The sequence below is a fragment of the Cyclopterus lumpus genome, chromosome 12, assembly GCF_009769545.1.
Source record: "Cyclopterus lumpus isolate fCycLum1 chromosome 12, fCycLum1.pri, whole genome shotgun sequence".
NCBI lineage: Eukaryota > Metazoa > Chordata > Actinopteri > Perciformes > Cyclopteridae > Cyclopterus > Cyclopterus lumpus.
In genome coordinates this window covers 80,906-94,844 of record NC_046977.1, presented here as the reverse complement: position 1 = coordinate 94,844, position 13,939 = coordinate 80,906, and the positions used below count along the sequence as shown (strand labels likewise).

The following is a 13,939-nucleotide window of genomic DNA, read 5'->3' as shown; positions in this document are numbered from 1 at the left end:
TCCTGAAGAAGCCCACTCTTAATCCAGAGGTGTTGGCTAACTACAGACCAATCTCTAACCTTCCCTTCCTCTCTAAGATCCTTGAGAAAGTAGTCGCAAATCAGTTGTGCGACTTTCTATATCATAATAGTTTATTTGAGGAGTTTCAGTCAGAATTTAGAAAACACCACAGCACTGGTGAAAATTACAAATGACCCCTTAATTGCATCAGATAATGGACTCATTTCCGTACTGGTATTATTAGACCTTAGTGCTGCGTTCGACACCATTGATCATGACATCCTATTACAGAGACTCGATCAGTCGATTGGCATTTCAGGTACCGCACTAAGTTGGTTTAAATGCTGCAGCTCGTGTACTCACAAAAACTAAGAAAAGAGATCACATTACTCCTGTATTAGTGATGCACCATCATATCTTAAGGAGCTTGTAGTACCATATTGCCCCACTAGAGAGCTGCGCTCACTAAATGTGGGGCTACTTGTGGTTCCTAGAGTCCTAAAAAGTAGGATGGGAGCCAGAGCCTTCAGTTATCAAGCTCCTCTTTTATGGAACCAGCTTCCACTTTCAGTCCGGGAGGCAGACACAGTCACCTCATTTAAGAATAGACTTAAGACTTTCCTCTTTAATAGTGCTTATAGTTAGGGCTGAATCAGGTTTGCCCTGGTCCAGCCCCTTGATATGCTGCTATAGGCTTATAGGCTGCTGGGGGATGTTTTAGGATACACTGAGCACCTCTCTCCTCTTCTCTCTCTCCTTATGGATGAATTTACATCTCTCCATTGCACCTTATTAACTCTGCTTCCTCCCCGGAGTCGTTGTGACTTCACGTCTCGTAGGGTCCATTGGACCTGGAGGTGTCTGATGCCTGGTGAGCCGGCCTCCCATTGGCCCTGCTGATGCCCCGCCCCCCCCCTCCTCTCTACCTCCTTCTGTTTCATGGATTGGAGTTCCATTCATACATTGTCATATTCATGTAATGTGTTTATGTAACTTTGTAACTCTGTTCATCTGGTCACATGACATCTATTCATCTGTCCATCCTGATAAAGGGATCCTCCTCTGTTGCTCTCCTGAAGGTTTCTTCCCTTTTTTCCCTGTCAAAGGTTATTTTTGGGGAGTTTTTCCTGATCCGATGTGAGGTCAAAGGTCAGGGATGTCGTATGTGTACAGATTGTAAAGCCCTCTGAGGGGAGTTTGTAATTTGTGATATTGGGCTATACAACATAAACTAAATTGAATTAGGCCTCTTCCCAGCACCTGTTCCCTGAGCCATGACACACCACAAACACAAATGTCAAACTTTCACAAACACATCCTTCTGGGTCCAAACGGAAACATTGGAGTCTTTTATTAAGCAAACTGTCATTTTTTTTATATACAAAACATTTTTATAGAACAAGCAACTAATTAATTAATAGAGATAATAAAATAAGTATTTTCCTTCACAGAGGGGTGAAAACCTGTGCACACTGGAGGAAAACATTTTAAAAAAGATAAACAATGACAAGCCTGTGTCATGTCTTCGTCCCAAATTCTCTCATTTTGTTTCCATCTGTCGGAAACCAAAGAGATCCGACGATCTTCAGCTGAACTGCAGCGTTTTCATTGAGTCCCTTTGACTAAGTCACCAGTGAGGCCGCGGTGACAACTCAGGAGGGGTTCAGCTTTATTTGTGCTCAAATCCTCACCAACTACAACCTCGGCCTCTTGGAGACTAATCAGAGCCGAAGAGTTTCATTCATGAACAGAATCATAAAGACAACTATTATGAATTGCAGCTTCTGTTAACAGATCAACGTCTGATGAAAACTAAAATAATTTCACTATTCTCTCTGTGTCTCGTGGCGTCTCATTGTAGGTCCAGCCCAGTCCTCCTCAGGTCTGTCTCAACCAATGGACTCCTTAGTCCAGCGTGCAGAGTAACGAGGAAGAGGAGGAGGACCTCTCCTGCCGTCCTCTTGAGGAGGAGGACCTCTCCTGGACCTTCCGTCCTCTTGAGGAGGAGGACCTCTCCTGGACCTGCCGTCCTCTTGAGGAGGAGGACCTCTCCTGGACCTGCCGTCCTCTTGAGGAGGACCTCTCCTGGACCTGCCGTCCTCTTGAGGAGCATACCTGCACCTTCCGTCCTCTTGAGGAGCATACCTGAAACTCCTGTCCTCTTGAGGAGCATACCTGGACCTCCTGTCCTCTTGAGGAGCATACCTGGACCTCCTGTCCTCTTGAGGAGCATACCAGGACCTGCTGTCCTCTGAGCAGGGGGGTCTCCTCCATTGACTGTCAGTATAAGGGGGGGTCCATTGATAGGGAAGGAAAGAGGCTCCCACAGGTGGACTGGGAAGGCCGTGATGTGAGTGCTGGTTTGTTCCTCTTGAAGGGAAAGGTCTGCAGGGGGACGACAAGCAGAGACGTGAAGACGTCAGAGAAAGATGACACGTGAAGATGTCAGAGAGATGTGAAGACCTCAGAGAGAGACGTGAAGACGTCAAAGAGACGTGAAGACTTCAAGAGAAGTGAAGACGTCAGAGACAAGTGAAGACGTCACAGAGACGTGAAGACGTCAGAGAGATGTGAAGACGTCACAGAGACGTGAAGACGTCAAAGAGAGATGAGATGTGAAGACGGCAGAGAGATGTGAAGACGTCACAGAGACGTGAAGACGTCAAAGAGAGATGAGATGTGAAGACGGCAGAGAGACGTCAAGAGAGAGAGATTAGACGTGAAGACGTCAGAGAGACGTGGAAACGTCAGAGAGACGTGAAGATGTCAGAGAGACGTGAAGATGTCAGAGATGTGAAGACGTCAGAGAGAGATGAGATGTGAAGACGTCAGAGAGAGGTGAAGACATCAGAGAGAAGTGAAGACGTCAAAGCGATGTGAAGACGTCAGAGAGATGTGAAGACGTCAAAGACGAAAAGACACGTGAAGACGTCAGAGAGATGTGAAGACGTCAGAGAGAGATGACGCGTGAAGACGTCACAGAGAGATGTGAAGACGTTAGAGAGAGATGACGCGTGAAGACGTCACAGAGAGATGTGAAGACGTCAAAGACGTGAAGACATCAAAGACGAAAAGACACGTGAAGACGTCAGAGAGATGTGAAGACGTTAGAGAGAGATGACGCGTGAAGACGTCACAGAGAGATGTGAAGACGTCAAAGACGTGAAGACATCAAAGACGAAAAGACACGTGAAGACGTCAGAGAGATGTGAAGACGTCAGAGAGAGATGAGACGTGAAGACGTCAGAGAGATGTGAAGACGACAAAGAGACGTGAAGACGTCAGAGAGATGTGAAGACGACAAAGAGACGTGAAGACGACAAAGAGAGATGAGACGTGAAGATGTCAGAGAGATGTAAAGACGGCAAAGAGACGTCAGAGAGACGTGAAGACGTCAGAGAGAGATGAGACGTGAAGACGTCAAAGAGACGTGAAGATGTCGTCAACGTGAAGATGTCGTCAACGTGAAGATGTCGTCAAAGTGAAGACGTCGTCAAAGAGACGTGAAGACGTCAAAGAGAGACGTGAAGACTTCAGAGAGAAGTGAAGACGTCAGAGAGATGTGAAGACGTCAAAGACGTGAAGACATCAAAGACGTCAGAGAGATGTGAAGACGTCAAAGAGATGTGAAGACGTCAGAGAGACGTGAAGACGTCAGAGAGATATGAGACGTGAAGACGTCAGAGAGACGACACATAAAGACGACAGAGAGACGTGAAGACGTCAGAGAGAGAGATGACACGTGAAGATGTCAGAGAGACGACACATGAAGACGACAGAGAGACGTGAAGACGTCGTCAAAGAGAGACGTGAAGATGTCAGAGATGTGAAGACCTCACGTCAGAGAGAGGTGACGACATCAGAGAGACGCGAAGACGTCAGAGAGATGTGAAGACGTCAGAGAGAGAGATGACACGTGAAGATGTCAGAGAGACGACACATGAAGACGACAGAGAGACGTGAAGACGTCAGAGAGAGAGATGACACGTGAAGATGTCAGAGAGACGACACATGAAGACGACAGAGAGACGTGAAGACGTCAGAGAGAGAGATGACACGTGAAGATGTCAGAGAGACGACACATGAAGACGACAGAGAGACGTGAAGACGTCAGAGAGAGAGATGACACGTGAAGATGTCAGAGAGACGACACATGAAGACGACAGAGAGACGTGAAGACGTCAGAGAGAGAGATGACACGTGAAGATGTCAGAGAGACGACACATGAAGACGACAGAGAGACGTGAAGACGTCAGAGAGAGAGATGACACGTGAAGACGTCAGAGAGACGACACATGAAGACGACAGAGAGACGTGAAGACGTCAGAGAGACGACACATGAAGACGACAGAGAGACGTGAAGACGTCGTCAAAGAGAGACGTGAAGATGTCAGAGAGACGACACATGAAGATGACAGAGAGACGTGAAGACGTCGTCAAAGAGAGACGTGAAGATGTCAGAGAGACGACACATGAAGATGACAGAGAGACGTGAAGACGTCGTCAAAGAGAGACGTGAAGATGTCAGAGATGTGAAGACCTCACATCAGAGAGAGGTGACGACGTGAAGACGTTACAGAGAGAGATGTGAAGACGTCAAAGAGATGTGAAGACATCAAAGACGAAAAGACACGTGAAGACGTCAGAGAGATGTGAAGACGGCAGAGAGACGTCAGAGAGATGTGAAGACGTCACAGAGATGTGAAGACGTCGAAGAGATGTGAAGACGTCAAAGACGTGAAAACATCAAAGACGTAAAGACACGTGAAGACGGCAGAGAGTAGTCAGAGAGACGTGAAGACGGCAGAGAGCGACGTGAAGATGTCACGTCAGAGAGAGATGAGACGTGAAGACGTCAGAGAGATGTGAAGACGTCAAAGACGTGAAGACATCAAAGACGAAAAAGACATCAAAGACGTCAAAGAGACGTGAAGACGTCAGAGAGACGTGAAGACTTCAAAGACACGTGAAGACGTCGTCAAAGATGTCACAGAGAGATGTGAAGACGTCGAAGAGATGTGAAGACGTCAAAGACATCAAAGACGTAAAGACACGTGAAGACGGCAGAGAGTAGTCAGAGAGACGTGAAGACTTCAAAGACACGTGAAGACGTCGTCAAAGACACATGAAGACGTCATCAAAGACGTCAGAGAGAGAAGTGAAGACGTCAAAGAGACGTGAAGATGTCAAAGAGAGATGAGGGGACGTCAGATGTCATGTGATACGTTGCCGTTTCTTGTTCCTACCTGTGGTTCTGGGAGTCTTTTAAATGAGACAGTCTGTCCTCTCTGCTGTCAGAGTCTGACGTGGTCGAACTGGGTCTCTGTGAAGCGAGACCTCTCATTGGTTCCTGCTCATCCTCCTCCATCCCCTCATTACTGTTGGAAACAGATCCGTCAACGTGCTGGACAGTCACATCAAACATGTAAAATAATGACCTCCGTAACCATAACAAAGATGATCACCTCCTCTTCGGGCCCCATTGGAGGTCATCCAGATAGTTCTGTCTTTCTACAGTGTGTCCCCGAGAGGAGTTGAACACTGAGGACAAAAGAACATTAAAGCAGCTTTTCTTTCGTTGGCCACACATTAAAATAATATGAGATGAGAACATCAGCGCTCACGTTCCACTGCCTCTGTAGGATCCATCCCATCAACATCTATCAGGTACCTGCAGGTCAGACACAGCTGTTACACACTGCTCACAGGTCCAACGACACCCGTCAGGTTCAGACGGACTCACCTGCACATCAGGTAGCCAGTGCGGTTCAGACCATGGGTACAGTGGACTCCTATCAGCTTGTCTGGAACAAAGAGGACAGTCCATTCTCAAGATGAAGACCAACTGTCTTTCATTTCTTTCTTTCCTCCTGCAGAAGTTTTCTGTTGGCCTTTCCTATAGATGAAAATACTAACTCCTATTTTCACACCAGATACAGGTCCAACATAACAGAGGACTCCTGTACTAACTTTAGTCTGTCCTCATTATAACAGAGGACTCCTGTACTAACTTTAGTCTGTCCTCAACATAACAGAGGACTCCTGTACTAACTTTAGTCTGTCCTCAACATAACAGAGGACTCCTGTACTAACTTTAGTCTGTCCTCAACATAACAGAGGACTCCTGTACTAACTTTAGTCTGTCCTCAACATAACAGAGGACTCCTGTACTAACTTTAGTCTGTCCTCAATATAACAGAGGACTCCTGTACTAACTTTAGTCTGTCCTCAACATAACAGAGGACTCCTGTACTAACTTTAGTCTGTCCTCAACATAACACAGGACTCCTGTACTAACTTTAGTCTGTCCTCAATATAACAGAGGACTCCTGTACTAACTTTAGTCTGTCCTCAATATAACAGAGGACTCCTGTGCTAACTTTAGTCTGTCCTCATTATAACAGAGGACTCCTGTACTAACTTTAGTCTGTCCTCAATATAACAGAGGACTCCTGTACTAACTTTAGTCTGTCCTCAACATAACAGAGGACTCCTGTACTAACTTTAGTCTGTCCTCAACATAACAGAGGACTCCTGTACTAACTTTAGTCCGTCCTCAATATAACACAGGACTCTCTCTCTCTAACATATCACACACACTTTCCACACATGCACTCACCTCCACCACTGAAACTACTGACTGCGCACACCACTGTTTATGCTACCTAAATAGAACCATTTCTGTTAACTACTTGTTTGTTGGCCTCAACTACTGCCGATCTGTCCTCAAGAGGAGTGGCCTTGGAAACGGCTGTATGCTCTGGTATATATTTGGATAGCTTTTCTCCCATTAACCTAGACCAATTGTCTTCAATGGTTTCTACTTCTAAACCGTCTACCTGTCTCTTGGACCCCATCCCAACGAGGCTGCTTTGTTGCCTGGTTTTATGCGTTTTAACCAGGAAAATAATCACAAAATAATATGACGTTTCACATCAAATTAAACAGAACATGAGCTACAATAATTAGTAAGCCGTTTTCAAATGCTCCAAACACAACTGACAATACTAAAAGAAAATTAATAATAAAACATTAATAACTTTTTTCTTCTATGCTGTATTTGTATGTATTGAACCCCATTAGTAATATAAAAGTGAGATATATAGTCTGGTACATGAGAAAACTCAAATGGCACCGATGGTGCCCAATGGGCCCAAATACTGTTCATATATTGTGCTAGGATTAAACTTTTCAGCTGCATTATTCCAAAGAGATAATCATAATAATAAGCGCTTTTTACAAGGCGAACCTGTAACTTTAATTTGTGCTGTGCGCCATCTTCATTTAATCTTAAACAGTTTATACATCTGAAGTATTCTCACAACTGTTTCCTTTTCATCATAACGATTTATTCAAATAGCCCTTGTGGTAGAGGAGATACACTCCATTTAGTATGGGTATGCAAACCATCGCAATTTTTATGAAAAACGGCTTGGGTGTCAAAAACTTAAAGGAGTTTAACCTTTAATTAGTAACTCTACTAGATATTATCAATGTGTCTTTACTAACATGTACCACAGTCCTTCATAGTAATACCTTTAGATAGTACCTATATAGGAGTTATCTTTAACTCGCACTTAAAACAGAGCTCATGGACTGCCTTTTTAAAATCAGGCACATCTTGTCTCAAAAAGATTCAGAAAAGCTGGTTCACGCGTTTGTTACTTCCAGACTAGATTACTGCAACTCCTTATTATCAGGCTGCTCTAATAAGTCTCTTAAATCCCTCCAGTTGATCCAGAATGCTGCAGCTCGTGTACTCACAAAAACTAAGAAAAGAGATCACATGACTCCTGTATTAGCTGCTCTGCACTGGCTCCCTGTAAAATCAAGAATCACATTTAAAATTCTTCTCCTCACCTACAAAGCCTTGATTGGTGATGCACCATCATATCTTAAGGAGCTTGTAGTACCATATTGCCCCACTAGAGAGCTGCTCACTAAATGCGGGGCTACTTGTGGTTCCTAGAGTCCTAAAAAGTAGGATGGGAGCCAGAGCCTTTAGTTATCAAGCTCCTCTTTTATGGAACCAGCTTCCACTTTCAGTCCTGGAGGCAGACACAGTCACCTCATTCAAGAATAGACTTAAGACTTTCCTCTTTAATAGTGCTTATAGTTAGGGCTGAATCAGGTTTGCCCTGGTCCAGCCCCTTGATATGCTGCTATAGGCTTATAGGCTGCTGAGGGATGTTTTAGGATACACTGAGCACCTTTCTCCTCTTCTCTCTCTCCTTATGGATGAATTTACATCTCTCCATTGCACCTTATTAACTCTGCTTCCTCCCCGGAGTCGTTGTGACTTCACTTCTCATAGGGTATTTGGACATGGCTGTGTTTCATGCCTGCCATGGCCCCTGCTGATGCCCCCCTCTTCTCTAACTCCTTGTTTCATGGATCATGGCGGTCTAGATCGTGGCCCATGTCTACTACTCATTATTCATAATTTCATATTCATTGAATGTGTTTATGTAACTGTTAACCTGGTCACATGACATCTATTCTTCTGTCCATCCGGGGAGAGGGATCCTCCTCTGTTGCTCTCCTGAAGGTTTCTTCACTTTTTTCCCTGTCAAAGGTTATTTTTGGGGAGTTTTTCCTGATCTGATGTGAGGTCAAAGGTCAGGGATGTCGTATGTGTACAGATTGTAAAGCCCTCTGAGGGGAGGTTGTAATCTGTGATTTTGGGCTATACAAAATAAACTGAATTGAATTGAATAGATGGCAGTAACTTGCGTTTCTAACTTATGTTAGTTACAAGTGATGTAACATGTAACTAAGATGTTACCGAGATGTACCTTATGAAAGTAACTAAGTAAATTGTGTTAGTAACATAAGTAAGTAGCATGTTACTACTTACTTATGTTACTAACATATTAAGCTAGAAACAGTGTTCAGGACTAGACGTGGATCAGTCCAGGATGGCGGGCAGGCTGCCACCGATCGTGGTCTCAGGTTGACTACTGATGTCTTTGATAGTCGCTGAAGATCAGGAGATTGCCATTAACGCTTTCTAGTTGCTGATCGATTGATATTACAAAATTAAGAACAACAAATCTGTGCTATTATTAACGTGTGATTGACAGGAGAAGAGCTCACGTACAAAGTTTCCATTTAGTAAAATATGGATGATGCATTCAGTTTCTATTCAGAATAAGTTAGTTCTGGCCAAAGGTCAACGTTCACGTGTTGGTGATAAACTAGAATAAATCCAGATGTTTTCACATGAATATAAAGTAGATATTACAGATGAATTATGAGCAGTTTAACTTCCTACCACGCTCTGAGCTCATTAACAATACCATTTTTTATTTCTTAATCATTTAAATGTGTTTTTGTGTAAATAACCACTAAAGATGGCAAAAATATTGAAGCATTGCTCACCGTTCTCCGCGTTGTCTCGTAGGAACCAGCGTACTGCGCGTTTGAAGCTCAGGATTGTGTCGTCGCTGGGAACCTCGTGACCGGCTGTGAAGATCTTCACGACCAGCAGAGACTCGGGGACGTCCTGCAGGGACAACGGAGAACATTGGCATTTCTGTCCCCCTGAAGAGACAAAGAAGAACCCTAAAAGGTGTGCGTTACCTGAAGAGAGTAGTAGCGCGTGGTGAACGTCAGGTCGATGATCAGACCGAGCTCTTGCTTTTCTTTGTTCACAGTGTCCAGCAGCTCCCACGGCCCGAAGGCATCTGAAGCTGGAAGCTGCCGGTTCAGAGACTGAAAGAACAAAGACGTTAACGAGCAGCTGGGCGTCCACAAACTGACTGAAACAGACTTCTCTCCTGACCTGCTTCAGAGGCACTTTGAAGGCAATGAAACGTGTCCCGTCAAGTCTTTTCCCAACAGCTGAGTAATCCAGCCATCTGTTGGCAAGAATCAACTGTTACTGTGACACAGCTTTTATTGTGAAACTACTCAGTTTATCTTCCACTTCCTGTCCAGTGAAAACCACCATTATCCAAACTGGATGATGAAGAGTTCCTTTATGTGATGATGAATGTTTATGATAAACTGAATGATGAAGAGTTCCTTTATGTGATGATGAATGTTTATGATAAACTGAATGATGAAGAGTTCCTTTATGTGATGATGATGAATGTTTATGATAAACTGAATGATGAAGAGTTCCTTTATGTGATGATGAATGTTTATGATAAACTGAATGATGAAGAGTTCCTTTATGTGATGATGAATGTTTATGATAAACTGAATGATGAAGAGTTCCTTTATGTGATGATGATGAATGTTTATGATAAACTGAATGATGAAGAGTTCCTTTATGTGATGATGAATGTTTATGATAAACTGAATGATGAAGAGTTCCTTTATGTGATGATGAATGTTTATGATAAACTGAATGATGAAGAGTTCCTTTATGTGATGATGATGAATGTTTATGATAAACTGAATGATGAAGAGTTCCTTTATGTGATGATGAATGTTTATGATAAACTGAATGATGAAGAGTTCCTTTATGTGATGATGATGAATGTTTATGATAAACTGAATGATGAAGAGTTCCTTTATGTGATGATGATGAATGTTTATGATAAACTGAATGATGAAGAGTTCCTTTATGTGATGATGATGAATGTTTATGATAAACTGAATGATGAAGAGTTCCTTTATGTGATGATGATGAATGTTTATGATAAACTGAATGATGAAGAGTTCCTTTATGTGATGATGATGAATGTTTATGATAAACTGAATGATGAAGAGTTCCTTTATGTGATGATGATGAATGTTTATGATAAACTGAATGATGAAGAGTTCCTTTATGTGATGATGATGAATGTTTATGATAAACTGAATGATGAAGAGTTCCTTTATGTGATGATGATGAATGTTTATGATAAACTGAACATCAGAGGTACTCAACAGCATACTGACAGATACTAATACACATCATCCTTCAGTTTATCATAAACATTCAGATACAAATACACCTCAGAAGTATTCAAAACATACTGACAGATAAATACTGTTGTTAAGTACCTCTGAGGTGTATTAGTATCTGTCAGTATGCTGTTGAGTACCTATGGAGGTTCAGTTTATCATAAACATTCATCATCATCACAAAGGAACACTTCATCATTCAGTTTATCATAAACATTCAGATACTAATACACATCAGAGGTACTCAACAGTATCCTGACAGATACTAATACACATCAGAGGTACTCAACAGTATCCTGACAGATACTAATACACATCAGAGGTACTCAACAGTATCCTGACAGATACTAATACACATCAGAGGTACTCAACAGTATCCTGACAGATAATAATAAACATCAGAGGTACTCAACAGTATCCTGACAGATACTAATACACATCAGAGGTACTCAACAGTATCCTGACAGATACTAATACACATCAGAGGTACTCAACAGTATCCTGACAGATACTAATACACATCAGAGGTACTCAACAGTATCCTGACAGATACTAATACACATCAGAGGTACTCAACAGTATCCTGACAGATACTAATACACATCAGAGGTATTCAACAGTATCCTGACAGATACTAATACACATCAGAGGTACTCAACAGTATCCTGACAGATACTAATACACATCAGAGGTACTCAACAGTATCCTGACAGATACTAATACACATCAGAGGTACTCAACAGTATCCTGACAGATACTAATACACATCAGAGGTATTCAACAGTATCCTGACAGATACTAATACACATCAGAGGTACTCAACAGTATCCTGACAGATACTAATACACATCAGAGGTACTCAACAGTATCCTGACAGATACTAATACACATCAGAGGTACTCAACAGTATCCTGACAGATAGTAATACACATCAGAGGTACTCAACAGTATCCTGACAGATACTAATACACATCAGAGGTACTTCCTCCAGGATTAATATCGTATGGTACTCACCTGAACGGGACGCCCCTCTTCTTAGAGGGCCGCGACATTTCCAGCGTGTCTGTCTCAATGATACAAATATGAACGTTAACACTTGCAGCGACACACGTTGGTTTAAAGTATTTATTATATTATACTACTATATACTCACCGACTACGAGTACAACAAATATCTTAAGATTTAAAACTACTAGGTTTGAATAAACAGCTCCTGTTGGCTGCTGCTTCACGAGTCGCGTGTGGATGACGTAGACGGAGACACTCACGTGACCGGAAGAGGAGCCTTCAGTTTCTCACTCAGCCCGTGGTCCACTTTTGGTCACTAAGGTTCTAACTGGGTGAAATGACCCGGAAGTATCTAAGTGGCCGCCATGATGAGTGCTGGTTGAATTCTCTAAATGCAAAGGAAAGGAGCTTCAATGCTTCCTTCCTTCCTTTAGCAGAGGAAACACTGGACCTGGTTTATGTTAATACAGTAACATATGAACCAGGTTGTTCATGTTAATACAGTAACATATGAACCAGGTTGTTTATGTTAATACAGTAACATATGAACCAGGTTGTTTATGTTAATACAGTAACATATGAACCAGGTTGTTCATGTTAATACAGTAACATATGAACCAGGTTGTTTATGTTAATACAGTAACATATGAACCAGGTTGTTTATGTTACTACAGTAACATATGAACCAGGTTGTTTATGTTAATACAGTAACATATGAACCAGGTTGTTTATGTTAATACAGTAACATATGAACCAGGTTGTTTATGTTAATACAGTAACATATGAACCAGGTTGTTCATGTTAATACAGTAACATATGAACCAGGTTGTTTATGTTAATACAGTAACATATGAACCAGGTTGTTTATGTTAATACAGTAACATATGAACCAGGTTGTTTATGTTACTACAGTAACATATGAACCAGGTTGTTTATGTTAATACAGTAATATATGAACCAGGTTGTTTATGTTAATACAGTAACATATGAACCAGGTTGTTTATGTTACTACAGTAACATATGAACCAGGTTGTTTATGTTAATACAGTAATATATGAACCAGGTTGTTTATGTTAATACAGTAACATATGAACCAGGTTGTTTATGTTAATAAAGTAATATATGAACCAGGTTGTTTATGTTAATACAGTAACATATGAACCAGGTTGTTTATGTTAATAAAGTAATATATGAACCAGGTTGTTTATGTTAATACAGTAACATATGAACCAGGTTGTTTATGTTAATAAAGTAATATATGAACCAGGTTGTTTATGTTAATAAAGTAATATATGAACCAGGTTGTTTATGTAGACCGGGCGGCGGGCCAGGCGGGAGACCTGGGCGGGCCGATCGCCGGCAGCATAGACTAGCTCTAGGGACGTGGAACGTCACCTCACTAGCAGGGAAAGAGCCGGAGCTGGTGCGGGAGGTGGAGCGGTACCAGCTAGATATAGTTGGGCTCACCTCCACGCACAGCATGGGCTCTGGAACCAAGCTCCTGGAGAAGGGTTGGACTTTGTCCTTTTCTGGAGTTGCCCAGGGTGAGAGGCGCCGGGCGGGAGTGGGGATACTCACGAGCCCCCGGCTGAGCGCCGCTGTGTTGGAGTTTTCCCCGGGGAACGAGAGGGTCGCCTCCCTGCGCCTACGGGTTGCGGGGAGTAAGGCTCTGACTGTTGTTTGTGCTTATGCACCGAACAGCATTTCGGAGTATCCAGCCTTCTTGGAGTCGGTGGGAGGGGTCCTGGAAAGGGCGCCGCCTGCTGACTCCATAGTTCTCCTGGGAGACTTCAACGCTCACGTGGGCAATGACAGAGAAACCTGGCGGGGCGTGATTGGGAGGAACGGCTTGCCCGATCTGAACCCGAATGGTGTTTTGTTGTTGGACTTCTGTGCTAGCCACAGTTTGTCCATAACGAACACCATGTTCGAACATAAGGTGGCTCATAAGTGTACCTGGTACCAGAACACCTTAGGCCGGAGATCAATGATCGACTTTGTAATCGTATCATCTGATCTGCGGCCGTATGTCTTG

General features: G+C 42.8%; 1 protein-coding gene across 1 annotated transcript; it reads right to left on the bottom strand.

Annotated features, from left to right (window-relative positions):
- Window positions 1-1,319: 1,319 nt before the first annotated feature.
- Window positions 1,320-12,245, bottom strand: dusp11 (dual specificity phosphatase 11 (RNA/RNP complex 1-interacting)). Its single transcript, XM_034547460.1, has 10 exons — window positions 12,050-12,245; window positions 11,911-11,959; window positions 9,785-9,860; window positions 9,583-9,714; window positions 9,382-9,505; window positions 5,744-5,804; window positions 5,625-5,671; window positions 5,466-5,541; window positions 5,247-5,378; window positions 1,320-2,385 (listed from the first exon to the last, which is right to left on the bottom strand). The coding sequence occupies exons 2-10, from the start codon at window positions 11,946-11,948 to the stop codon at window positions 1,890-1,892; spliced, it is 1,182 nt and encodes a 393-aa protein (XP_034403351.1). The 5' UTR covers window positions 11,949-11,959; window positions 12,050-12,245; the 3' UTR covers window positions 1,320-1,889.
- Window positions 12,246-13,939: the final 1,694 nt, after the last annotated feature.

Coding starts and splice junctions, on each gene's coding strand:
- dusp11 (XM_034547460.1), bottom strand. CDS start 11,948: ATGTCGCGGCCCTCTAAGAAGAGGGGCGTCCCGTTCAG. Junction 5,542..5,624: donor TCCTACAGAGGCAGTGGAAC/GTGAGCGCTGAT, acceptor TTTTGTCCTCAG/TGTTCAACTCCTCTCGGGGA. Junction 2,386..5,246: donor AAAGACTCCCAGAACCACAG/GTAGGAACAAGA, acceptor GTCCCCCTGCAG/ACCTTTCCCTTCAAGAGGAA.